This window comes from Pteropus alecto, unplaced genomic scaffold (assembly GCF_000325575.1).
Source record: "Pteropus alecto unplaced genomic scaffold, ASM32557v1 scaffold101, whole genome shotgun sequence".
Taxonomy (NCBI): domain Eukaryota; kingdom Metazoa; phylum Chordata; class Mammalia; order Chiroptera; family Pteropodidae; genus Pteropus; species Pteropus alecto.
The window spans coordinates 6932124-6958937 of NW_006432945.1; the positions used below are offsets into that span (position 1 = coordinate 6932124).

Sequence of the window (26814 nt, forward strand, 5' to 3'; positions counted from 1 at the left end):
CTGACTATAACTAACTTTAAAGTCATTTGTTCAGTCAAGAAGTTTAGTGTATTTAAAAGTGAGTTCTCCAGAATCAGACAAGTTTCTTATTCTGCCAAGTATAAACTATGTGATCTTGGGCACATTCTCAATCATTATTTCAATCACAGTTTTTATTAATTATCGATCAAAAAATCAAATCCAGCTTTATGTCATATAGAAAAATCAATAAACAAATCAATATACAATGAACAAATTTCATCTAATGGACACATAGAGACTCCTCTACCTTAAAAAGTAGAGGAAGAAAACAGAAAGGAGTCAGGTGTTACCATTTTAATAATGAGTTTAGTTTTACACATTTAGAATATGAGCTGAATATTCACAATTGAGCTAAGAAGAGATGTTAAGATTGAAAGCAATGTTCATGAAGGGGTTGGAAGTAAATGAGATCACAAAAGAGAATGTAGGGAGGGTGGTGGTGATAGAAGACATTTAGAAAAGTCTAGGAGACACATTGCAAAAAGCAATAAGTATATAAAACATTTCCAAAGTAACAACTAAATTTATCTTAGGTTAGAAGTTCAAGTACTATTCAATACTTACCTTTAACAAGTGTGGGAGGAAAACATGGTTTAAAGATGAAGACAACAATAATATCACTGTAAAACCTTTTGTTGAGACTCCAAAAACATCTGAGTATGTGCCTTGGAGAACTTTTCAGAAAGACAAAAGGCCCTTCAAGGGGCTTAAGAGTGTACCTCAAAAATTCCTCCAAAAATCTTAACAGCATTGCTCATAGCAGTTTCACGGGGAACCCAAGGTGGAGAAGGGTTTATTTCTAAGAAATTTGAGGCTGTTATTTTTTTCTAATAGAACAAACCCCAATAAGATTCATAGAAAACAGTTTTTTAGAGGACTGTTTTCGTAGAAGTCCCACCACTTAAACTAAACAAGACAGAGATAATTCAAAATGAAAAGTCTTTGGACTCCCTACCTTTGACAGGCAGGAAGCAGGTTGAGAAGGCTCCTTGGTTGCAGCTTGCTATTCGTACGGAAAAGGTTTGGAGCCAAAATCAAGACCCAAGAAGCAGCTGTGAGTAATTCCCAGGAGCGTGTGCTCGGCTGGATTTTATAATTGCTAGAGCTCCTACGTGCCTCTTACTTTCCCCCTTTTTGATGGGAAAGTGTACAGTTATCCTGTGCCTGTCCTGATAGTGTATGTTGGGGGAATGAATTTGTCTCTTAGGTTCACAGTAGTTAAGACAGACAGTCCTGGAGGAGCTGTACTGACGGAGTCACACCCAAGGAGCCTCGCCTCAACCACACCGGACCTGATTTAAATGATGACATCGTAGACGTTAAGTTAGTGTCGTAATGGGATAAGACTGGGGGTCTTGGGAAGATGGGATGAGTATATCCTGCTAGTAGAAGGGATGTAAACTGTAGAGGCCAGACGATAGACTGTGAGATCGTATTTTCCAAGATGGCAACACAACGAGATCTCTCATCCGACATGTTCTTTGAGCAACATAATACTGACATTCCTCCTCCTAGCAACAGGCAAGATCTATGTTCCCTCTGTCTGAATCTACTTAGTCAGGTATTCATTAGCTTTTTAGTGAAGCTTCCTCCTATGACGTCCTACTGTATCTTAATTGAAATAAGAGAGACTATTTTCCCTATGTCAGCATGTAGAGAGAAGAAAGATGGGGACCTCTCTTAGTGGCGGACAGGTACGAGAGTGGCAGAAGGAACCAATCACCCCCAAGCCCAGGTAAGACAGAGACCTGAGGTGGAGTATAGAAATCCATAAGAAAGAGGTGTATAAACAATATTCCCTTCCCACGTGGGTCATTCCGTCACAGAAATCTAAGTTGAAGAAGTGGCAATTAAATTTCTAAACATAGAATTCTACTTAAAATGTCTTTTGATAAAAAGTTGAAAATGCACACATGTGAAAAATGTTAGCCCAGGTTATAGTAAAATTATACCTTTGCAACTTCTCTGAAAGTGTACACATTTAGGGAAAAAAAAAACCTGATTCCTAACTAATGGTACTGATCTTCATTTTGAGGACAAGATGGTCACGTGAACGTTAGGCCCTAAGCTCAACTATGTACAGGAAGAATAACGATTACAGCTTAACTGAATGGAACACACTGAAGAATGCCTCTACTCTAACCATGAAATAGGTCATAAAAGCACATCTACCTCTCTTAAGTGTTTACAACTATTTCCAAGCAATCTGGAGGAACTTGACTTTTTAAAAATAATCGTAGTAATCACGTGCTGTGCTCCTACAGTACAGGGGGCACCAAGACACAGAAAGTTTCAAAATGCATCAAAAACCTTCTTTTTTGCTCCTCCTGTCCTATCAACAGCACTGAAAGTAAGTATGTACAGTGTATATTACATTTTCTGTTTGAGATACCTTCCATGGTTTCTGCATTTACATATTCTAACGGAGAAACAGCACCATGGACAGCATTATTTAGGCCAGCACTCTGACTTCACAGGTTGCAGCTGATATGGCAAATAAGTCTTTTACAGGTCACCCCAGTGTCTATTCCGGTGAGGATAATCACTGTCCCCTCCATAACAGAAGGGGTCTGAAGCACTCTGCTAAGTGGCTTACTGGTCCTCAAGGAAATGATGCTTTATTGAATGCTTAACATTTGCCTCTGCTGTTGGCAGTTTAGGCTCTCAGCAGTGGTAGCAGCCAGAGCAGCCTTCATGAGGGGAAGTCTCACGTTATCCAGGCTGTCACTGTCCCTAACCAAACACTGGGGTGGCTGGGGAAAGAGGCTGACTGACCTCCTCGGGACAGCTGGCCTTGTCCCTCTGATTCTGAGTCTCCGCTCCAGTGGGTAGCCTTTGATGAGTGCTCACACGGGACACAAACACCCGCATTCTCTGCGCCCATTACAAGATGACCGTCCACACGCCCTTCTCCTGACTTTCCTGTCACCAGTTCTCCAATCCTGTTTCCAAGTTTCCAAACAAACCAGCAGTCACTGTTTATTAATCAAGGTAGATCTGCCTTTCCGACCATTTCCCCAACTACAGTGGAATTTTAGGTCCCCAGAGATCTGCATTAACTCAGAGCCAATATCTAGTAATCCTGCAAAAAGTCTGAGTATTTCACTTTTGCTAGGATAGAGTCACGTGGTAAATGGGATAAATATGGAACTAGAAGTCCAAGCTCTTAGATTAACAAATACATTTTCATTGCCTTCTTTAATTGAAAGACCTGGTTAATAGGTCATCAATGTAACACCATACACGATTTGCTATGATAAAAAGAAATAGAGTTGATATATAACTCACTGAAAATGTATCTGAAAACCAAATAAAACTATTCCATTTTAACACCAAAAAATGCTAACGAATTTGCATTCACTACAAAGTTGAGTGTATTTTTCAATGTTTAAACATAAGTTAGCCAAAATTTTTTTAACAGAACTTACTTTGATTTAACGTGACTCTTTAACAATTTTAAGACCACATATAAACTTGACAAAATAATATAATTATTAACTCTTATTACATTTGGATTTAAATGCCTATTGTTTAAAGGTGTGTGTGAGGGAGTGGGATTTGCAATTATAGTAGTTTCCTGTTGATTAATGAGTGCTGAAAGGAGCAAACGTTTTTACTTATAATGCCCTCTACTGGTAGCTCAAGAAGTTCTAATATTTACCACAAGAGGTTGGATTAATTCAAGTGTGGTCCCTCACGACCTGCACACAAATCCCCTGGAAACCGTATTAAAAACACAACTTCCCTCCTTTACAAACTATCTATATAGATATTGTGATTTCAATAATTCTGCGGTAAGATCTAGAAATCTGTATTTTTAACAAGTTCCCCAACAAATAAGTGGAGAATCACTGGTTTCGTCAGTTATACCAACACCTGACTTTTGAAGGATGATAACCGTGCAAAGCTCTGGGAAGGCATCATCATGCCTGTTTTATAGATGAAGACTCGGGCTCAAGACAATTTACCCTAGGTTACATCTTAAAAGTAGCAGAGCTACTAACATTTTCTTATTCCTGGAGTATGTGTCCTTAAAGGAAAGAATGAAAAGTTTTATTAGCCTTAAAATCCAAGTATTTCTTTCTTTCGGTACAGCTCTGTAGGCAGTAAGTGCAATACCTTCTCCATCTCGGCTCCCCATGAGAATCACCCAGGGAGTCTATAAACATGCTTATACTCGGGTCCCAGTCACAGAGATTCAGATTTAACTGGTTTAGGGTAGGATCTGGACACTGTTCTTTTTTTTAAAGTTCCCATATGATTATAATCGGCCACCAGGGCAGGGCTTGGGCCAGTGATGCTCAGCCTCTGAGTACACAGAACCCACTGGAGGACACAGACCGCTGGGTCTCACCCACAAGTTTCTGATTCGGGAGCTATGACAAGGTTTGAGAATTATATTTTTAACAAGTTCCACGTGATGATGATGATGCTGGTTCTGTGACCATACTTTGAGAACCAGTAGATAAGCACACTGGCTAGTGGTTCTCAGCCCTGTCTACACATTAGCAACACCTTGAGAAATTTTAAAACTCCTGAGAGTCAGACATACCCTCAGACCAATGACATTGGAATATCTTGGGTAGGGGACCCAAGCATCAATTTGTGTAAAGCTCCTAAAATTAAAAAGGGTGCTCTACAGCAAAGGCTTATAAAACTCATTAATATATTAATAGATACACAGTGATTTTCTAAGAGGGTAGTATAATATGTAGTATTTCCAAACCTTTTTGGACCAGAAACACTTTCATCAAGGCACATGATAAACAGTTGCTAACATGTGAAATACCAGCCTATAGGATAAAGTGGAAACTCTGAGTGACCTACAAGACCTTCCCCTCCAACTTCCATCCAGCCTCATCTTCTGCCAAACCCTTTCTCCCTCCAGTGCACATGTCTTTGTTAAAATATTAACAACTCTCTATTGCAATTATCTGTTTTAATGTGACCGTTTGCATTATTTCTACAAGCTCTTTGGAATCACAAGTTGCATCTTATTTATCTTTGATTCCCCAGAGCCCAGCACGATGTCAAGCATAGCTGGCGCTCAATAAACATTTACCAAGGAACTGAGTACAGACTGAAATCTCTACTATCTGTAGAAAAAGAAGTGTCAAATATTCTCCTTTAGTGCCACAAAGAAAACATCTGACTTCATGCTATAAAGAAGCTATGGTCCATTCTATAGCTTTCTGGCACTATGTTTCCTATATGCTTCACGAATATTTGAAATAATCACCTATGAATAAGTCATAAAACATCATAAGACTGTTGTTGCTTCTCTAACTTTTTCAGTTTATAAAACTGTGAGACTGCATTGGAGGAACTTATAATGTTAATAAATATTAACATGTATTTATTCAACAAGTAAATATTCAACAAGTAATTATAATGTTAATAAATATTAACATGTATTTATTCAACAAGTAATTATTGAGTACCCATTATATGCTAGGCACTGTTCTAGAAGCTATAGCTACACAATAAAAAAATAAATAAAGTTTCTTATGAAGCTTACAATCTGGTATATTTTTTTTCTAGAAAGGAAAAAGCAGAACATTCTTGTGGTCCAAACCAGAAACAGGGATTCTTTGCAAGGCAGGAAGAAGAGTTAAATCTAAAGGCTATTAGTTTAGGAAATCTGCTGGAAGACTCACAGCAACTCTGACAAATCTGATAAGCCTAGAAGAAAAAAGTAATAAATAAAACTTTAAAATTAATTCATGTATACCTTTGAATTCCTTCAAGAATATCCTTCACAGCTGCCATCAACTTCTGAAGATATATAAATGCTTCTTCAAATGAAGCTATTTTTGAAGAAGTCAGAGCTGAATTTGAACCCAATCTCTGAAACACATCTGTGCTGAAATAGAGAAAAAGAAGAGATACTTTTAGGTCCACATGCATATTTACTGTAATTCAAGTTTTCCATTTCTAACATATAAAATAAGTCAACTCATATCTGTAGCTCATCTCTCATAATGCTAATCTGTTTAAATTGTTTCCTCCTAGGAGTTTTATAGTTTTACATTTAGGTCATCTGTCCATTCTGAGTTCTTTTCTGTATGTAGTATGAGGCCAGGGTCCAACTTCATTCTTCCGTGTGTAGCTACTGAGTTGTCCCAGCATTATTTATAAAAGGGACCATTCTTAAAAGGTCTTGGCATCCTTGTTGAAATCAACTGTAGATATATGAGTTTACCTCTGTATTTTCAATTCTATTCCACTGATTTATGTGTCTATATTTATGCCAGTAGCACATTGTTTTGAATTCTGGAAAATTTGTAGCACATTTCGAAATCGGAAAATATGAGTCCTCCAACTTTCTGAAGTCTTCCAATCCTCAGATCATCAGGCATTAGATTCTCATGGGAGCACCAGTCGCTGGTGCCAAACAGGTTGGGGACCGCTGTGAGTCTAGGAGTTTCAGGTGAATAACTGCACAGGGCCTACCAGACCTTCAAATGAGCCTCTCCACATGGAAGGTTCAAGCACAAATACGTGAGAAGTTTTACAGTGACTCAGGTGCACAACCAGGCATGAGAGACAGTGAAGTAGGCTTTAATAACTATATACTGATAAAGCAATATAAGTGTTTGTCACTCACTGAAACGCTGTAATGTAGTCTACTATCCAGAAATTACCCAGAACTCAATAACATCCGACATAAACGTATGTATATTACAAGTCAGCTCTAAGGTACATAAAGTACTCAAATGTTTTCTAAATGAAAGGAAGATTAAAACATCTCAGATATGGTTTTAATCTATTTTACTTTGAAAGTGATAATCTCTGCCTGGTACATAGGGTAACTTTCAACTAAACAGAATATCTGATTAGTCAAAATATTAAACTTATGTTAAGATCAGACAAACCAATGAACAAAATCTATCTTTTATATGAAAAGACAATTTTTAAAATATTGTTTTCTTTAGCACACAAGTCAAGTATAGATATTTCTTTAGTGTGGAAGACTATAAATGGTTTTGAAAAAAATTTTTAATTATAGCCAAGGACTAAAAATAGGCCCCAAATCTAGTGTTGTAATAGATGACTGACTGAGAATAGATGTTTAAATAGAGAGCTAATATTACTTTGCTGCTCTTGTGAACATCTATCTAGAATAGATAGATGATCTTAATCCAAAACAATAGTCACTCTGGGCCCTTCCACCAAAACCATACTATGAAGTGTATAGTATCGTTGGCGAATTACTTATATAAAAATTATGGGTTTGGGGTAAAAGTATGGAAGGAAGTGTTGGCCTAGTTTAAAATCAGTTGCTTTAAAAGTTGTTTTAACAGAAGCCTATTTAAAGAACTGCTCACAAATGATCTCTATCTTTTCATTTTACCAAGACTACAGTACTTGTGATGTGTATGAAAGTAATAAAGTGTTTCTTCCTTTTAAATAAAAGTATCTTCCTTTTTAAAAAATCTCACATGAATTTTCCCTAATCCAGACTTACCTTTCCTTAAATCATTTTAAATTTCATTAATGCTTTGTATCCTGCTAATTTGTTGAGGCCACCTAGGTGACTGTTCTTTGGTTTTGACATATATAGGCATGTTTCTCATCAGGGTTTCATAGCTGAATCACCCAGAGAGATTTTGTTTAATGTACTATCTAAGCTTCACCTCAGTCCTACTGAATGAGAATTTCTGTGAATACAGCCCAGGCATATATATTTTTAAGACACTCCAGGTAATTCTGATGTGTACCCCTATTTAAGCATCACTGTTTCTAAGGTCCCAATTTGACAGAAAGTTTTCAATAAGATAATCTAGTACATTAAAATCACAATCCAAGTACCCATGGTGCAATGAATAACAGTAACGATGGAAAACCCTAAAATTCAAAAATTCTTAGAATGTAGTACCTGTTCTGATATATTGTAATCCAAACATTCTCCAGGATAGACCAGATTTCTTGATGCCTGTTGGGTGGGGGAAGATGGGCACTTGAGAAAGTGGTGATTTCTTGGTCATTAGACTTCATTGGAGAGGTATCTTCTTGCTTTTTACACGCTGCATTTTCAGAAGGGTTCCGATTAAGTTTTGCCTTGACCTGGGGAAATAAGAATTACATAAAATGCAGCTAGTCCTTGACTAGACATGAGAGGAAAAAAAATCCAAATTGTACTTACAAAAGTTCTAGCTTTCTAAAAAGTGCTCACCGTTCTTTGTCTTTGATTATGTACAGAATATTCCCAGAAAAGTATCAGAGCTAAAAAAAATTTCCTTTTCCATTTATATCAAACAATATTTTCTATTTATCATCGTGAACTTTCTTAGCTGAAATGCAAATATCAATTCAATACTGTTTGAACTCTTGTACACATAAGGTTTTGAACTAGAGAGGACACCTAGAATACAATAATAAATAGGTATATCCAAGCCTCCAAGCACTTTATCATTGTATTATATCAATATTAATTTCCTGATTAATTATACTAGCTACATAAATATACTTTAGGAAATATATATGGAAGTATTTAGAGGTAAAAGAGCATCGTATCTGCAACATTTTCTCAAAGAGTTCAGAAAAAAATGTGGACAGGTAAGTACATAGACAGGTAGGTAGGTAGACAGGGAAAACAATAAAGCAAATGTGATTAAAATGTTAACACTGGGGAATCTGGATAAAGGATATATATGGGAATTCCTTGTACTACTCTTGCAACCTTTCTGTAAGTTTGACATTATTTCAAAATAAAAAGTAAAACAAGAACCATATTACTGGGCACCACTACCAGATATTTGATCCCTAAGGTCTGAGATGGCCTTGGCACATGCATGTTTAAAAAAAAATTTCCAAAGTATTTTGATCTATGTTGTGGTTCATGGGTCTAGGGAGCTGGAAAATGAGTATTCCGACAATGGTGCATAGTTCTCTTCCATCCAAGAAATGAAATCACATAAAATCCCGACAACTGTTGTGATACTGCTTCCACCAGAGGATCTGTGTTTTAGAACTTGTAATAAGAATTGTTTACTCAATTTTCATTTCACTTAATATATTACCTAATGCCTTAATATTTTAGAATAAGTTAGAATTAAAATATCCTCTACCTACTGTTGTCTGCTAGATTCATTTTAGAACGCAAGTGATTAGCTAATCAAAGTGGCATTCCAAAGGTATCTTACCTCTGTAAATGTTTGGAGTAGCTTGTTTACTTGAGCGAAGGCCTGTGGAAGAATACCATCATAATTTGACCTTGTACTGAAAGCATGTAACAGACTCTGAGAATCCTGAAGCAGGAATTTCACGGTTGTAAAATCCACTTCATTGTTAGCTGGTAAAAGAAAATTAAAAAGGAAAAAATATGTAAGAACGAGCATACAACACAAAAATGTCTTTGGAAAACCGATCTATTATTAATTATGAAATTTAAGAAGAGTACACATTTACACCTACACACCACTCCTAATTTACCTCTATAGTGTTAAAAGCAACAACTGACAAACTTAGTTATCGACAAAGGACTTGGAGTTGATTCTGGTATTCCGTACTCAGATTCCCGGAGTCCCCTCAACATGGTCAACTTTGAAGTAAAAATGAATGAACACTATACTCTTCAGAAAAGAGTTATGATCACCCAACAAATGAGTTACACTACAGAATTTCGAAACTGAGGTTGCTTCACATTCAGGTTACTGTGGAGGCATCAGACAAGTCACATTTTGGTGTGAGCACGTAAGTCCTACGTGGGACCACTCATCATCACCTCGGTTGTTACGCAGTGATTCACCTTCGAATTCTATCACATGAAATGCAATACTGAATTTGCTGAAAACAATGTGTTTTCTGTGCTCAATACAGCTTTAGCAGAAAATAAATAATTCTTATTATTTGTTAAGTAACAGTAAGCTATAGGCAAGAGAAGCTTGCAAAATTTCTTCCACTGTAAATTAGCAGTGAGTTAATTTAAAGCAATAATTTAAAGGTATAATGATTTGCTCTCAAGGAACTAAAATGACTTGCGTTAAATTTTCAAACTAATTAGGAGAGATGATAACAATAATTTCAACAAATTTAAAAGTTAGGAACAATGAAGTTATGTAACTTTCTAAAGTCACTAAAACTCAGAATAAAAAAAAAAATCTTTCCATTATTAAGATAGAATGCTGCGTAACAATTTTCAAAGGCATTTACAATAACCATGCTATAATATGTTATTTTTTTTTTAATGTTCAGTTTCTCTGAAACACCAGCATGATTTTTCACTGGCTCTGTGAGTTAAAAAAATAAAGAGTTCCCCTGTATCACTTACACAACGAGCATCTGCTTGTGAACTAATGAAAGGTTAAATGAAAATAAAAGATTTTAATAATTAAACAATATTAGAAATTCTAATCTAATGTGATGGTTACAGGCAAGCTTCTGGCTTCCCCTTCATCAAACAAACGAACAGTATATTTCTTTACAAAACGCTTTTAGTTATTTTTAAAATTGATGACTAGTTTAAATTCCTATGGGAAAAGAGAGATGAGAGAGATGCTACAATTGAGACAGAATTTAGATCTGATGAACCTAGAAAATCTCTTGAGGAGGAGAAATTGGGCATGACTTTTTTTAAGTGTGCTTCTTCAAAGTAGTCTATATCTAGCAAGGTTATATCCTTGAATTAATCATTTTATTTCGGTCTTACAGAAATTCTTTATGAAGACTATGGGCAAAAGGGAAATAACAGTGATAAATTCAGCACCTAGACAAAACATAAAACGACATCTACATGATTGAAATAGTTTAATGCTTATGTAAGAATGATAATTATTTAGACTAAAGTTAATATGGATATCAAAGTCAGAAAAAGCAACTAGACATTTTCCACACAATTTTCTATGAATTATTCTAAGGGTATATGTTTGGTATACTGAAGATAAACACACGTATAATTCAACAGCTGAGGATACTATTAAAGATAGTAAACAAGTCACAAACTGATTCTTCTAATCAAAATTATTTTAGAGCAGAAGGCACTTTTATAATTCTTTTAATATTCATCACAAGTCAGTAAATATTAGGCATCAGATTCTTCTAGACTAAGGATCAATAAATTATGCACACAATGATTCCGAAAAAGGAACAGTCACATCTTTTCAATCCTTTAGCACAAGGAACAGTCACATCTCTTCAATCCTTTCCTTACTGCCAATCAGAGCTGCTGCCCACTAACCACATCTAAACTGCAAAGAGCAAAACACTGCCCACCCCTGAAAAGAACAGACAAATGGAAGATGGCAACTAGATATGCTGTTTTTTAAACTAAATCTTGTTCAAGATCAAGATTTTGCCTTTTGTTAGAACCAACTAAATTATGCCCCTGGTAAGATATATAAAGTGTTTCTATATATCTTGTAAAACTGCTTTGAAGACATGTCCAATATACTGTTAAACGTCCCTTATATAATAATATCCCCAACAAATAATCTATGGTTAAAGATAACCCCTGGAAATTATATTTCTTTTAAAAATGGTAACTCTGAAAAATAGATATTCTTGCAACATATACCTTGTACAGGTCATGAGACACTGACGAGGCACTTTAAATTCCTTCTGTTTTACTTTGCTTTTTAAAAGGCACAGATAGCAAGACAAATCTAGCTGTTTAGATTTTAGACACTCGCCGCTATCTGGGCTCATTTCCTTCATCACAAAACATGGACTTTAATAACATCAGATCAGTGCTTTTCACATCTTTTTCTTCTTAGCAGAGAAAGTTTTTTTTTTTTTTTTTTTTTCAAATCCTACATGGAATCTCCATATAGAAATAGATAAAAGAAAGCTGGTTGGCTAAAGTTGAGGTTGAAGGCCAAAGGCCCACCAGGCTCCCATAGACCTTTCTACCTCTAAGTGTGGCAGCTCTAGGGGCACTTCGGAAGCCTGAGGTTCTGTACAATACAGTTTAAACACTTCCAATCAAGTGGCTAACTGTAGTCTCTTCTGGTTTTAAAATTCACTATGCATCAAAGCCAAAGGTTTCCTACTCCTTATCCATATATTTTAGCTAGAAACCTTGTTATACTACACTTTAAAATCAGTAGATGAAAAGTGGTCAAAATTTGTGTTAAATATAGCAAGAAATGAAAAAATCTAAATAATTCTATTTGCATACCTGAAGATCAAATCTGATTTTAAATGTTTTCAAACATTATTAAAAATTATATATTCACAACATCCAGGAACATCAACAATACCAATAGTCACAAGCCCTATGAACTGCATCCATTCAGCCAGCTATCACAAATTCCCTCTGGAAATGAGAAGTATAAATGATTAAGAACTAATTAACAAATTATTGAATTAATTTATCTTCACATTACATGGAATATATCTGTTAGTCTGACTTTAATACAACACTGCTAAAAACAAAATAAAAGATTCATACCTTTAGAGAGATTTTCATATAAGCTCTCAATGGTTAAAAGCAAATTCTTTTCCATAACTAATCCAAATACAGCCAACCAATGTTTTCTAAAGCACTGTAATAAATGCATTAGAGTCCATGGTGGTTTCAAGTACAGCATCTAAAAAGTATTTAGAAAAAAATTAGCATCTATTGATTTATTTATTATTACTATTATTAAAAAGTACAGTTGACTCCTGAATAATATGGGTTTGAACTGTGTAGGTCCAGTTATAGGCAAATTTTTTCTAATAAATATGCACAGTAATGCTATAAATGCATTTTCCTTATGGTTGTCTTAGCATTTCTCCAGCTTACTTTATTATAAGAATACAGTATATAATACATGACTGTTTATGGTATCAGTAAGGCTTCTAGTCGACAGTAGGCCATTAGCAGTTAACTTTTTGGGAAGTCAAAGTCATACACGAATTTTCAATTGCATGGGTGGTTGGCACTCCAAACTCCCATGTTGTTGAAAGGTCAACTGTTCCTATTTAGGAGTCCCTACATATATTTCTCGGCAAAATATAGCTAGTTGAATTCTTTTTAAACTAAAAGATGTTTTATTAAAAGCCAATCATAATCTTAAAATGCTAATTTCATTGCAAATTGCTTTTGTAAAATTCATATTAGTATTAATCCTTATGTAGTTTCAGAAACAATATGTGCAAAAAGCAAGCATAATTCTAATTAGAAGAAGCACAGTTTTAATTAGCAAAGATCAGCAATCTACTTTTCGACACTCATTTATATGAGGAAATTAATCTAATTATTTCATGTAACTGGTGAAAAATTGATACAGAAAAAAAGCTGTCAATTATAATTGACACTTGCTATACTCTTACAAAGACATGTTTATAAAGATCGATCATTTAGTACTACAAGATGTCAGCATGTCCTTTTCTGTTTCATTCATATCAAATCACTGTTCTAGACTCTATTATGTAATATCCGATTTAAGTCAGCCCTCCTAGAATCTTCTAATTATTCTTCATCATCTTGGTTCAACACTTGATAATATAATCAAGTAGCAAACACAATATATTGGCAGGTATCAGAATCTCACTGAATTTCTGGAATAGACACAATCTACAACTGATGGCAATTAATGTTTCTCCTAGCTATAAGTGTGAACAGCAAACAGACATGAAACTGAAAAGGCCACTATTGCTGAATACGGTGTTTTACTAATTGCAGAAAAGATGTGAATCTAAAGAAAATTCAAAATATCTTACTAACAGAATTAATGTTATATTGATTCTCATATTTATGACATAAGCCAAAACATACCTTTCTTTTTTTGAATTCGTATTGTAGGACAATTCCCTATAATAGACATTTTGACTCAAACTAATATGAAAGAAGTTTTTCTGAATTCAATTTAAGCTCCTGGGGGCAAAGTCTCTGACACATAATATATGCACAATAAATATTGGTTCACTGCAAAAAAATAACTGAATAAATATTGGTTCACTGAAAAAAATAATGAAATATAGTTCTAATCTTTAGGAAATATCCATCATTTAATTTTCAAAATTTTATTTCGAAAACTTCAAGAAAAAAGTATAATGTGAAACATTATTACAATGAAGCTTACATATTTTATATAAGCTATATTTCTTAAAATAAGGTAACCAGTCATTAGCAATAAAAGAACTTTTCAACTAATAAGAGTTTAAATAATCACCTCCACCCAGAGGTTTCCAAAAGCAAGTTTCATTTCTGTTTCTAATATTGAAGATAGAGCTGTTCCAAGAGATTTTTCAAGATCAGATACTATGCTTTCAAGTAGAATGGGTAGACCAGAATCTGGAGATTCTTCCTCATTGCTCTCTTCCAAAGGTGTTTCTTTAAAACAGTTGCAAACTTTATTTAGGACACTAATAGTAAATATTTTACACATATAATTAGTATTTGGCCATAAATAATAAACATTTTATGTATATAATTAGTATTTGAGTTACCTAAACAACAAACCAGTACTTTATTTTAAAAACAGTATTTAGAAACATGTATCTCTAGTATAATTGTTTTAGATGCAATATAAACACATTACATGAGCAAATTCTTTAGCTTTTTGATGAAAGACAACTGCATATTTTCATTAAAATAAAAATTTAAGAAATGCGTGGTTTTAACTATTATTTTAATTTTACTCCCAAAAAAACAAAAAATCAAAAAAATGCTTTGAATCTATTTACATTAGAAAACCAAGAACTATGGATCTAAATGTGTTTTCTTCCAAAAATAGCATATTCTTCCAATTATAGCTCACATCAATAATTTTTTTTGAAAGGACCAAAATCTCTGACTTAACTACCTTTATGCCCTCCATTTTAAAAATGAATTTTTATTATTTTAACTGATATTATTTCATTACCATTACTATTTTGATACCTGGAAACAACTACAATTTCTTTATAGAGAAATTCAAAATATTAAGTGGCTTATCTCTATAAATACAAACTAAGGTTTTAAATTGACAGTAATATAATGGGCAAAGTAAAAGCATGCTACCCTTAAAATAAGATAAATTAGAATATTTTGTTACTCCTTCTAAATGCCATTTTGAATATTATGACTAAAGAAATTTTATTACGAAAATGGTCAAATAAGTACCATGTGTATACAGGAATTCTTATACTATTATATATAAAAGTACATACGATACAGAAACTTAAATAATTACTTTCCCCACAGAGGGAAAAGGTGGTATGTGTTTTTAAATTATGTCAGATTTGATATAACATTCCATCAACTATCAAGCTATAGAACAGATTATTCTGGTGGAAAAAGAGGTAATTCTGGTTAGAAAAAAATAAAACCTTTAGTTTTCTTAACTATTAGTTTAAAATTAGAAAAAAAACTAGAAATTAGAAAAAAAACTACAGCTAGAGTCTTTCAAGTTTTTCTATTATTGGGTTTTTACAGTATTAACAGAAAATTATGAACATGAAGCTAATTTTACAATGAAACTAAAAATTTCCATTTAGAATGAATATTTTCTGTAGCCAAAATGTAAAATGTATGTTGAGTGTACAAACAAAACTTCATATTAATTTATAAAAGTGTATGTAGAAAGTAATACTATTAATTATGATTTCTTTTGGATTACCATTATAATATTCATTTATTTCTAGCATTTGCATGCAAGCAAATATTCCGGACAATGCCATTTTAAATGTCCAATTATGTGAGAACGAACATTCCAAACAACATTATTTTAAATGTACAAGATAAAAATCTGCTATAAATTCCAATTGTTATCAATAATGTTCGAATATAAAGTAAAATACATTTCTAATTATTCAAAGTAAAAATACTACCTGCTTTCAATTGCTGCTTAGATATACAAGGCTGGTGATATGTTTCTGTGTTCAGAGATAAGTTTAAGAACTCTGCACTCAATTCTTCTTTACTGAGCGACTTCACACTACTTATTAAGCCTTTGTTTCTTAAATTTCTGTCATCCCTAAGGTTGAGTTAGAAGGAAAAAACATTTTATTTCTTATGAGATAAATCACATGGCAACTCAAAACATGGAATCTAATCAGAGATTTGAGATTCTCAGCATGTACAAACAAAAGAGAACAATTTTTTAAAATAGAGAAGTTATAAGGATTAACAAGAGAGCCACGTCATATGAGCTTTTGAGAATAATAACATCCAAACAGAAATACACAGAGAGAGCCACAGTAAGAGAAATTATTTACACAGAGCAGGCAATTACAAACTTACTCAAAGTGAGTATAAGACAAATGGTGTTAATTTGCTATTTGCTGAAAGAAATCAGTATGATTAGCATAGTGCTTGGGACCAATTTACATGGCTACAGAGAAAGACAAGGACATTAATAAATGGAAAGACATTTAAGGACTTCGATGGGGCAGTAATACAATCAGATCTGTGTTTATTATTGTTCTCGAGTCCAGCAGGCTTTTAGTTTTTGTTACTGGCAGAGTACCTTGGTCAAACCAACCCTCTTACAGATAAGAATAGAGAGATCTGAACCAAAAAACAAACAAACAAAAAAAACAACAACAACAAAAACTATTTGAAGACACTAGAAAGCAATAAAATGTAGGCAGAAGTTGGCAGGGAGACTACCCTCAAGACTTAAAAACTATACTGGTGAGAGCTACAAGTCTATCTTTTTGTCTGAAGGTGTTCCCCAATTCAACAATGTCTTAAGACAAAAAGCCACAGCCTTAATGGCTTGAAATGTCAGAAGACAATATTCAGGGCTGGCCAGAGCAGGTAGAAAGTTAAGATGGATACTGAAGAATGAAGGAAATCAGAATACATGAGTCCTAAAATCTGCATATGAATTCTGCCCAGAAAAAAACAACACACAGCCAAGAGACGAAGCTATCCACAGAACCAGACTCAGCAATGACACAGAGGTTGACGCTATCTGACAGGAAAAGATAAATAGTATGCATAATCAGATGGGAAGTTTCAGCACAGATGAAAATTATAAGAATCAAATGGAAGTAGTAGAAATAAAAAAACGGCAATAGAAATAAAAAGAACCTTCAACGAGCTCCTCAGTAGACTAGATAGAGGTGAGGAAAGAAACAAAAAACTTGAAGATAGGTCAAAAGAAATTACCCAAATTGAAACTAAAAGAGAATACAGTTTAAAAAAATCCAAGAGCTGTGGGACAATATGAAATAGTCTAACATATGCATATGTATTAGTCATACATTGCTGTGTAACAAACTATCCCAAAACTTAGCAGCTCAACACAAACATTTGTTATTTCACATAGTTCCTACGAATCAGGCATCTGGGAGCAGCTGGAATGAATGGTTCTGGCTCAGGGTCTCTCATAAGTTTGGAGCATGTTGTTGTGTAGGGTTGCAGCCATCTCAAGGTTTAAATGGCACTCATTCATGAGATTGTTGGCAGGCCTTAGCCCCTCACTGGTTCTTGGCTGGAGGCTTTAGTTGCTCACCATGTGGGCCTCTCCACAGGACTGCTTACAGCATGGCAACTTGCTTCCCCAGAACAAGCAATCCAAAACAGAGGGGGAAGCAAGAAAGTGCCCAGGAAAGAAGGCCCAGTCTTTTATAACCTAATCTCAGAAATGGCATTCCATCACTTCTGATGCATGCTATTTATAACACAGACAACCAACCCTGGTAGAACGCAGGAGGGGACCACACAAGGGCCTTAATACTGGGAGGCAGAAACCATTGGGGTCATCTTGGAGGCTGGCTACTACAATGTAATTCTATAATATTACAAGGAGAAAACAGGGAACAGGGAAGAAGAAATATTTGAAGAAATAATGGCTGAGAATTTTCGAAAACTAAAGACAGACAACAAATCATAGATCTAAGAAGCTCAGAGAACACCAAGTAAGATAATTTGCTCTCCCCTACCCTGCTCCCACCCTCTCACACACACACGAATGCCTGGGCATATCTGTTAAAAAATGCTAAAACAAACTGCTAAAAAGGCAAAAGACAAATCTGGAAAGCAATGAGAGGAAAAAAAAGACACATTACTTACAGAGGAATAAAGATAACATTTACAGCAGACTTCTCATCAGAAACCATATAAACTAGAAGAAAATGGAGTGACATCTTATTATATCGGAGAATAAAAAGTCAACCCAAAACTGTATACCCAGTGACAATATCTTTCAAAAATAAGAAGACAAACAAAATCAGAAAATTCATTGCCAAGAGACTTACACATGTCAAAGAAAGTTGTTTAGGCAGAAGGAATACGACACCAGACAGAAACTTGGATCTATAAAAAGAAATGAAGAGTGCTCAAAATGGAATGCAAGATTAAAATATTCACTTTTTTTCCTCACTCTGAATTGTTCTGAACAGTAAACGAGTGAAGCAAAAGTAACAGCAAAGTATTATGTGTTTATCATTCACATAATGTTAAAAATCTAAGACAACAGCACAAAGAATGGGAGGAAGAAACCAGGAATAATCTGTTGTTAAGATCCTTACACTACATGTGAAGCAATGTAATATTATTTGAAGGTAAACTTTGATCAAGTAAAGATCTATACTGTAAACACTAGGGCAACCATTAAAAAAGTTTTTCAAAAAGGTTTAAATAAGTCAATAATGGAGATAAAATAGTACCATAAAAAGTATACAATTAACCCAAAAATATAAAGGAAAAAAGAATGGATAAAATAAAAAGAAAATAATTAGCGAAATGGTAGATTTTGATCCAACCAATTAAATGTGACTAGCATAAACTTATCAATTAAAAGACAAAAAAAGAAAGTACCAACTACATGTTACCCACAAAATAATATAGACACAGATAGGTTAAAAGTAAATGGATGGAAAAAGATACACCACATAAATACCACTCCCCAAAAAACTGGAAAAATGTTAATGCTTAACAAAAGAGACTTTAGAACCATGAATATTAACAGGGACACAGAGAAACATTATACAATGAGAGAGGGGTTAATTCTCGAATAAGACAATCCTAAACAGTCCTAAATGTGTATGCATCTTGCCATAGAGCTTTAGGACACACAAAGTGAAACAAAGAGAACTGAAAGAGACAGACAAATCCACAATTATAGTTAAAGATTTCAGTTCTCCTCTCGGGAATCACAGAATAAGCAGACAGGTAATCAGTAAGGTTACAGAAGACCTGAAAAACACTATCAACCATGACCTAATTGAAATTTATAGAATACTCTACCCACAAGAGCAGAATATACATTCTTTTTAAGTGCACATAAAACATTCACCAAGGTAGATCATATCTCTATCCATAAAACAAACTTTAACAAACGTAAAAGAAGTGATATGAATTATGTTCTCAAGTCATAACAGAATTAAACTTTACAAATCAATAACAGAAAGATAATTGGAAAAATTTCTAATATTTGGAATTTAGGAACAAACGTCTAAATAAATCTGTGGATCAAAAAGGAGGTCACAAGGAAAATTACCAAGAATACTGAATTGAATGAAAATAGAAATACATCGAAATGTGTGGGATGCAATTAAAGTGGTACTTAAAGGGAAATTTATAGCAGTCTCAAATAAATGATCTAAGCTTTTACCCTAAGAAACTAGGAAAAAAGCACAAAAAGGCCTAAGAGTATCTGTGGGCTAATGGAGTGTTCTTCATATCGAGAGGGATGTGAGCTACACGAGTGAATGCACTGTCAATACTATATAGTTAAGACGTGTGTATTTTTCCCTCAAAATACAAAGAACTGTATAAAATAATCATATAGGAGGAAGGGAGTGGATTAAAGTATAGCTAAAGAATGGCAGAATTTTGATAATTGTTGTAGCTGGCTACTTAGTTTATTAATTCTTCTTAACTTTGAATACTATTGAAATTCTCCATAATGAATCTTTTTAAAAATTAAAATAAATGAAAGAGGGCAAGTGTGGAAGTAGAGAGTGTGTTAGTCTTAGAGGATAAAAGGTAGAAAAGAGGAAAAATAACATGACTTGACACAGAATTGTGGCAGGGATGATAAAAAAAAAAAGAATACAGTACCCGCTAATTGACTAGATATAGATTATAAGGGAAATGAAAGGCAAGTATCAAAAATGACTCTTAGGTTTCTAGGTTTCTAGCAAATGAGCAGAAGCTGGCACTTTTCATTCAGATGGAGAACAATTTAGGAGGAAAGATCAAGAGGTCATTTTTGGAGGGAGCAGTGGCAGATGTCTATGAGACATCCAAGTAGAAATATCGAATAAGTAAATGAGCATACTACCCTGGAGTTAGAAGAGAGACATGGACTGGAGATATTAACTGGGGGTGCTGGCCCATACTTAGGGCTGTTAATGTAAGCAAAGCACTAAAAGGATGTATAGTACATAGTGTTACAGGTTTTCCTGTTAATATCATTACCAATTAATGTCATCATTATCATCCATTTACCAATGTATCCTCACAAGAAATGTGTGACTTCATATAGTAGGCATGATTACTGCCCTTTATAGGAAAAACATAAAAATAAAAAATACACCCACCTACAAAATGACAATACCCAGAATTAAAAGTAAGGTGTGACTATGAATTTTCATTTCACTAAAAAAAATGTTACTTCTGCTTACCGCAAAACAATGACTACAACTGATGAAGGCTCACCAATTTAATTTTCATTCTAAGTTGAACCGAAAAATATAAGTTATATAATTATCTCTCAAACTTAGCTTATCTCAAATTTAAAATGATCAGCACATTGCTAATTTTAATTCTGCCTTCAACAAACTCCAATATATGTTATAAATCATAAAACAATTTAAAACCTAGAGATAAAAATGGCCAATAGTTCCTTTAATACCAAAAAGAATAATATCTTTGAAGACAGCTAAAATAATTAACCAACCTCCTTACAAGAAAAATCTTAGGGCCATTCGTTTCTGTAGCCACTCCATTGCACGGAGAATTTACGCATGATCATGAAACTGTAAAAACCCCGCTTTGCAGTGATTTTTAGTCAGAAAATTCAGACTAAAACTGCTAATTAAAACTGCTCTTCTTGGTTCCTCCAGAGCCTTTTCTCACATGATGAATAGGGCCTCACTTGGCATTGTGGTACCTTCACCTTTAGAACTTAGGTAGGAAAATATTAGTTGGGAATAGAAGAAAGGAAGAAAGAGAAAGAGAGAAACGGAGGAAAAGTATCTTGATGCTATTCTACTGTGTACTAGACACTAAGTCCTTCCTGCATACTACCTGATTAAATACAATCACCTCATAGGGCAGGTATTATTATTCTCCCAATATTTTACACTTGAAGAAACTGTTAAGCACTCCAAAGTCACAAAGCTGGTAAGTGGCAGATCTAGAACTCCAACCTAGTCACTCAACAGGCACCCAGGACACAGCTACAGCAGCATCAGCCCTTTTCCCACAAGTTAATTAATTAATTAGTCAAACTTCTTGCCTCAGGACCAAAAAATGTCAGATTTATATTTCTGAACTAGTTTACTGGGATATTGAATTGATTTTCCCCTGCTTTCGCAAAAGTTTTCTGACTCATATAAATTAAGTTGAAATGAATCTTCATTTACTTGAGACTCGAATCTCATTTTTCTATAGCTTACACGTTATAAAAATGTGAGATAGTACAGCATGGTGACTACAGTTAATAATACTATATTGAAAATTTGAGAATTGCTAAAAGAATAGATTTTAAAAGTCCTCAACGCAAGAAAAAAAATTTTTTTGTAACTAGAGATGGTGACTGATGTGTTTACTAGACTTATCGTGATCATTTCACAATATAAACAAATATCAAATCATGTTATACACCTGAAACTAATATAATGTTATATGTCAATTATGTTTCAATAAAAATGGAAATAAAAAAGATTGTGAGATATAATCGAATATGCTTACTGGCAGATTTAGAAAAGTATACATGTTTTTGATGTTTGGTATGGCAGATAGTGTATGATTTTAAAAAATTCATAATCTGCTGTTTTTTAAAAAAGAATAAAATGACTAAGAAACTCACGTGCACAGTATAACAAGAGAACAAGGGAATAATTCCTGGTACTGAAGACAGCATTTTAATACTCGATCATCATTGTTCTCATCACTAAATCCATCTGCAAATTTAGCAAAAGCAATTGTCAATAAGCACTAGAAATCTGGGTACCATATGAATAATCTAGACCATACTTACATATCGAAAACATCTAAATCAAAGAAAACCTTTTAAATAAAAAAAGGAAGACAAGACAGTAAAACAATACCTTGAAAATTCTAGATCTAGAACACAGGTAGCATATAGTTCTGAGTTTGACAAAATGGTTAGTTTACTACTAAAACGAAATAGAATATGCCTATTAATAGACTCAAAGAAATGTGATCAGTAGGTTAAATGCTAGACTAGAAACCAAAAGCTATGAATTCTGGTCTCAAGTCAGCCACTTAGAGATTAAATCATAATTTACTAATAATCTCTAAGTGGCTGACCAGAATTCATAGCTTGAGACCAGTGTGTAATGAGTAACTGTTCTTTCTACCAGCAACAGAACACTTTCACGTGTGTTTTTCCTTACTCTCTAAAGCAATAACAATTTAGAGATGTACAGGAGAGGGTAATATGGGCCCTAGGCAGAGAACACAAGAAGTAATCCCTAATAAATGTTAATCAGTGGCTGACAGGGTGTCCTCTCCCATTCTCCAAGCCTTAATGCATATAGTAAAAGTTTGTTTTTGTGAAAATAATGCAATGTGCAGAAATAGGACCAAAGACAGTGTTTCTCCTAGATCCTTATACTACCTGCCTCTGAACTCCCCAGGGCCCTTGTTAATAATACAGATTGCAGGGCCGCACTCCAGATCCACTTCTGTATAACAATCTTTGGAGCCTGGGCGCAGAGATTCAGGCCCTCAGCAAGTCCTTTACACACTAAAATTCAAACTATACTGGCCAGTGAGCTTTAAATTTGTTCTCAGATTATAACTCCCCCACCTCAACTTTTAGCCTATATTAAGTAGACCCCTAAACATGTAAATTAGAAAACTCATTTATTCCTGAAATCAATATTTATAAAGGGCCTAATATGTGCCAGGTCACTGCGCTAAGTAACTGGATATGCAAAGACAAAGTGGGAACTCACAGTCTCACAGAGAAGTCTAGACAGAACTCAGCCGATCTCGATGAATGAGCCTGATGGATATTTAATTCAGTTCTTTAATCAGACAACTAGTGAGCCTGACAGATACATATCACAGCAGCCAATTTTCTTTCTTTTTAGCTCACAGAGTAAATACACAATAATGCAAAAGAGGCAGCTCAAATTCATCAGTTACCTTTAAACAACTCAATTCAACAGACAAAAAGAAGTTTAAAAGTTACAGTTCACTGCTCTAAATGTTTCAAAGTTCAAGAATATGTCCTACCGCTTTTTCCAGGATATGTGGGGCTGGAAAACACACCTAATACTGCAGGAATATTCATGAAATATTCAATAAATTTTGTTTAATAATACATATCATTAACATATTTTAAAATATATTATGGCTATATAAAATATATGGCTATAGCATTGGATGTAACTTCTCCAATTGTTAGACAGTCAGATTGTTTAAAATTGTTTGCTGTACATATATTGTGATGAGCATTATTTATAGAAATCGCTGTGAGCATCTCTGATTATTTCTTTAGAATATATTTCTGAAAAGAGAATTATATCTTTAGGCTTCTTGATACACAATAATAAATTGCTCTCCTGAAAAGTTATTAATCATTCATATTTCCAAAGCACTGAAGTGATGTTAAGCATTCCTAGCAGCTGTTGGGAGAAAGGAACTTTCTACATTTAGAAGCAATAGAAAGAAATAACAAAGAGAAAAGTAAAAGATAAAATCTAAAAATTTTTATACATCAGAAATTAACAATATTAAAAACAGCAAACAGGCAGGAAAATATTTGCAGTGTACCAATGGCTGACTCGTAGTTCTTCCTTTGTGAATGACCTATTAATAATCTTTGTCCATTTAGGAGAAGGGGATATTTAGTTCTTCTAATCAATACCTATAAGCTTTTCATATAACGAGGACACACGAGAATTATCACCTATGCCAGGCCATGAGCCATTAACTACTTTAATATGTTAACCAATCTTCACAACCATTTTTTGAGTTGAAGGTTGTCTCCCCTCTTTATTTACTCAGTTTCCTAACCTTCAACTGTCTCCAGCTCAGGTTGTAAACCTGGTAAATCAGATTTCAAGTCCTATTCTCTTCTTACCACAATAAATACATCAAAAAAATATACAATTTTGAAGAGTTAAGGACAAGGCTAAAATTATAGGCAACTAAGGCTATTTAACATGGACAAACTGTATTCAATTTGTGACATTTTACTTTTTTTTAATGGAAAAATGCTCGTATAAAAATACATTGTTGTAATACTCAATGATTATATAAAAGAATACATGCAAAATGAGCAATTATTAGAGTTGGCTGTAAATGCACTTGACAGATGTAAACTAAATTAAAAGTTCATTTTGATCTTGCCTTCCTCCAAACGAGTACTTTAATTTTACTCAATAATCCTGAATTAAGTTTTTTCATAAGAATTTCAGTTTATCATTAGATTTAAGATGTAATTTTATTATGATAAAAATGACTAAAGATATTTCTCAAGGATATCATAAAATCATTATCACAGATAATCTGATAAAACTATCAATAAAGTAAATTTATTAAATACATTGGATTTTATATAAAGGATGTCTTATATGATCAGTTTGACAAAAAAGCAATGATAAGAGAAACACATAAAGGACTTACCTGACAGACTATTATAGAAATAATCTATTATTATATCTACAATCTTATAATTTACAAAACTAAGATCAGATAATAATGCCATTCAAACAAAGTGAAATACGGATTTCACGGAAAACACCCAGAAATTGAAACAATACAGAAGTCTGAGGCCATGACTATGATTTATCCTCCTTAATCATCAAAGATGCATAGACAGAAGTCAAAACATCAAAAAAGCATGAAAATGGAAAAAAAAAGAAACATAACAAGCTATAAATAATGTGGCCAAATATCTATAAATAATAAATGTGGCCAAAATATCTATTCTAAAATAATTTTCACAGCCGGTCTACTGAAGGAATTTCGGTCTAGGACAAGTACTTAATCTCTGTCTCAATTTCCTCATTGATTAAATGTGGCTGAGTACCTTCCACAGTACTATATGGTTTGAACGATCAGCTATAAGGCACTTTGAAAAGGGTCTGGAGAATAATGGCAATATATATGTTATCCATTATTACCATCATTGTCTATATTATTATGTAATAAAATATAATTTATATACATAACTGAACAAAAAGATTAAGAGTAAGCAAAATTCCCACCTCTTATTAAGGACTGGGTTTTACTGAAATAATGGTTTAGATCAGGATTTACTTTTGTTAATTGTGTGGTTGTCTAAAAAAAGTCTTATTTGTTAGCAACACATAGCAAAATATTTATGGGTAAAAACAATAGATTATGGTATCTAGGATTTTCTTCAAACTACTGCAGAAGTTCCAGGAGTTGGGAGAAAAGGAAAAAAGGAAATGAAAGAATAAACAAGAAAGGCAAAATGTGGATAATTACTGAAAATGCGTGATAGGTACATAGAGATTCATTATATTATTCTCTATGTCTGCATTTGAAATTCTGCAGAAGTAAAAAAAAAAAAAAAAGACTAAGGTGTTTAATTTAATACCATGTTCAAACATTTTAACATTTTCTTAACTCTAATCACTTATATTTATTTGTGGTTTTCCTTTAAAAGATCTTATATCACATAAAGTTCTTACTTAAAATGTGTAAGTATTGTAGCTAGAATATACTAAGAGCTAATATTTGTAAATGGAATGAATGAATGAATGAATGAATGGTGGAAGCCAGCTATGCATTAATATTCTTCTCAGCATTAATACCATTATCAGATTCATCTAGGATGAATTCTTTCACATCTTATGGTGAATATGGGTACCGTGGACAACAGAAATCCATGCATGATATATAAAATAATGTACATCTACATATAAAAATAATTCTGAGCTGGGAAGAAACAAATTTTTAAAGATGAGACAAATCCTCTAAATGGATGTATAAACTGTAGAGGAAATGGTGTTGCTTTAAGCACAGATTTTTTTTTCCCAAAAAATTCATGTAAAACATAAAGAGCATACCTGGGTTCTAAGACTAGAATGATTTAAAAATAACAACAAAAAAACTAATATGGAAAAAAAAATTGGGAGAAAATCTATAGACTTTTATTACAAAAAGACTTTCTTATTACAAATTAAACTAGAGGAAAATAATACCTGCCTCTACATCATATAAACTGTGTGCAGTAACAGATGAGAAACCTAGATTACTATGGGCCTCATCACTCAGCAACAGTATTTAAAAAAAAGAACCCAAAGTACTGTATTACAGACTACTGTGCACACAAACTATAATAGTTACTATCTGTAAAATAGAGACATAACCTAAGAAGGTCTAGGAGAAGCAGAAAAATAAATCAAGGATCCCACAAAGCATCACCATGCTTTGTCATGCACATTTCCAACGGTTATAAAGTTTTTAAAGTTTTGCACCATTTCCCTCCAATGAGTTGGCACCCAAACAAATCTTAACCAGGAAGCACCATGAAAGAACGATACTTACAAAGTTTTTGAGATGCAAGTTGTATTGATTGACCCCATAGATTTCTATCTTGATTTTTGAGACATTCATTGATGAAATGAACTGCAAGTATAGCTTTTTGCTGGGCATATTTTAGTAGTTTTCCTGCCTTCATACGATCTAGCTCTTGCACAACAACCCAGGGAATTATTAACACAAGTCTATCAAAGCCTAAAAAATAAAAAAGATATCTT

The 26814-nt window shown here is 33.7% G+C and overlaps 1 protein-coding gene across 7 annotated transcripts in view; it reads right to left on the reverse strand.

Annotated features, from left to right (window-relative positions):
- SWT1 (SWT1, RNA endoribonuclease homolog) overlaps positions 1-26814 on the reverse strand; it is a 128211-nt gene that overhangs the window by 82973 nt on the left and 18424 nt on the right. For all 7 annotated transcript variants that reach the window (XR_003045104.1, XR_003045105.1, XR_003045106.1 and 4 more), the window contains exons 10-16: positions 21918-22011; positions 15760-15905; positions 14121-14281; positions 12413-12551; positions 9168-9316; positions 7901-8088; positions 5753-5884 (exon numbers count right to left, since the gene is read on the reverse strand). Coding sequence is in view for 3 of the 7 variants with exons in the window: in XM_025043989.1 (XP_024899757.1) it covers positions 5753-5884; positions 7901-8088; positions 9168-9316; positions 12413-12551; positions 14121-14281; positions 15760-15905; positions 21918-22011 (1009 nt within the window). In the remaining 4 variants the exon portion in view is untranslated. The remainder of the gene's footprint in view (positions 1-5752; positions 5885-7900; positions 8089-9167; positions 9317-12412; positions 12552-14120; positions 14282-15759; positions 15906-21917; positions 22012-26814) is intronic.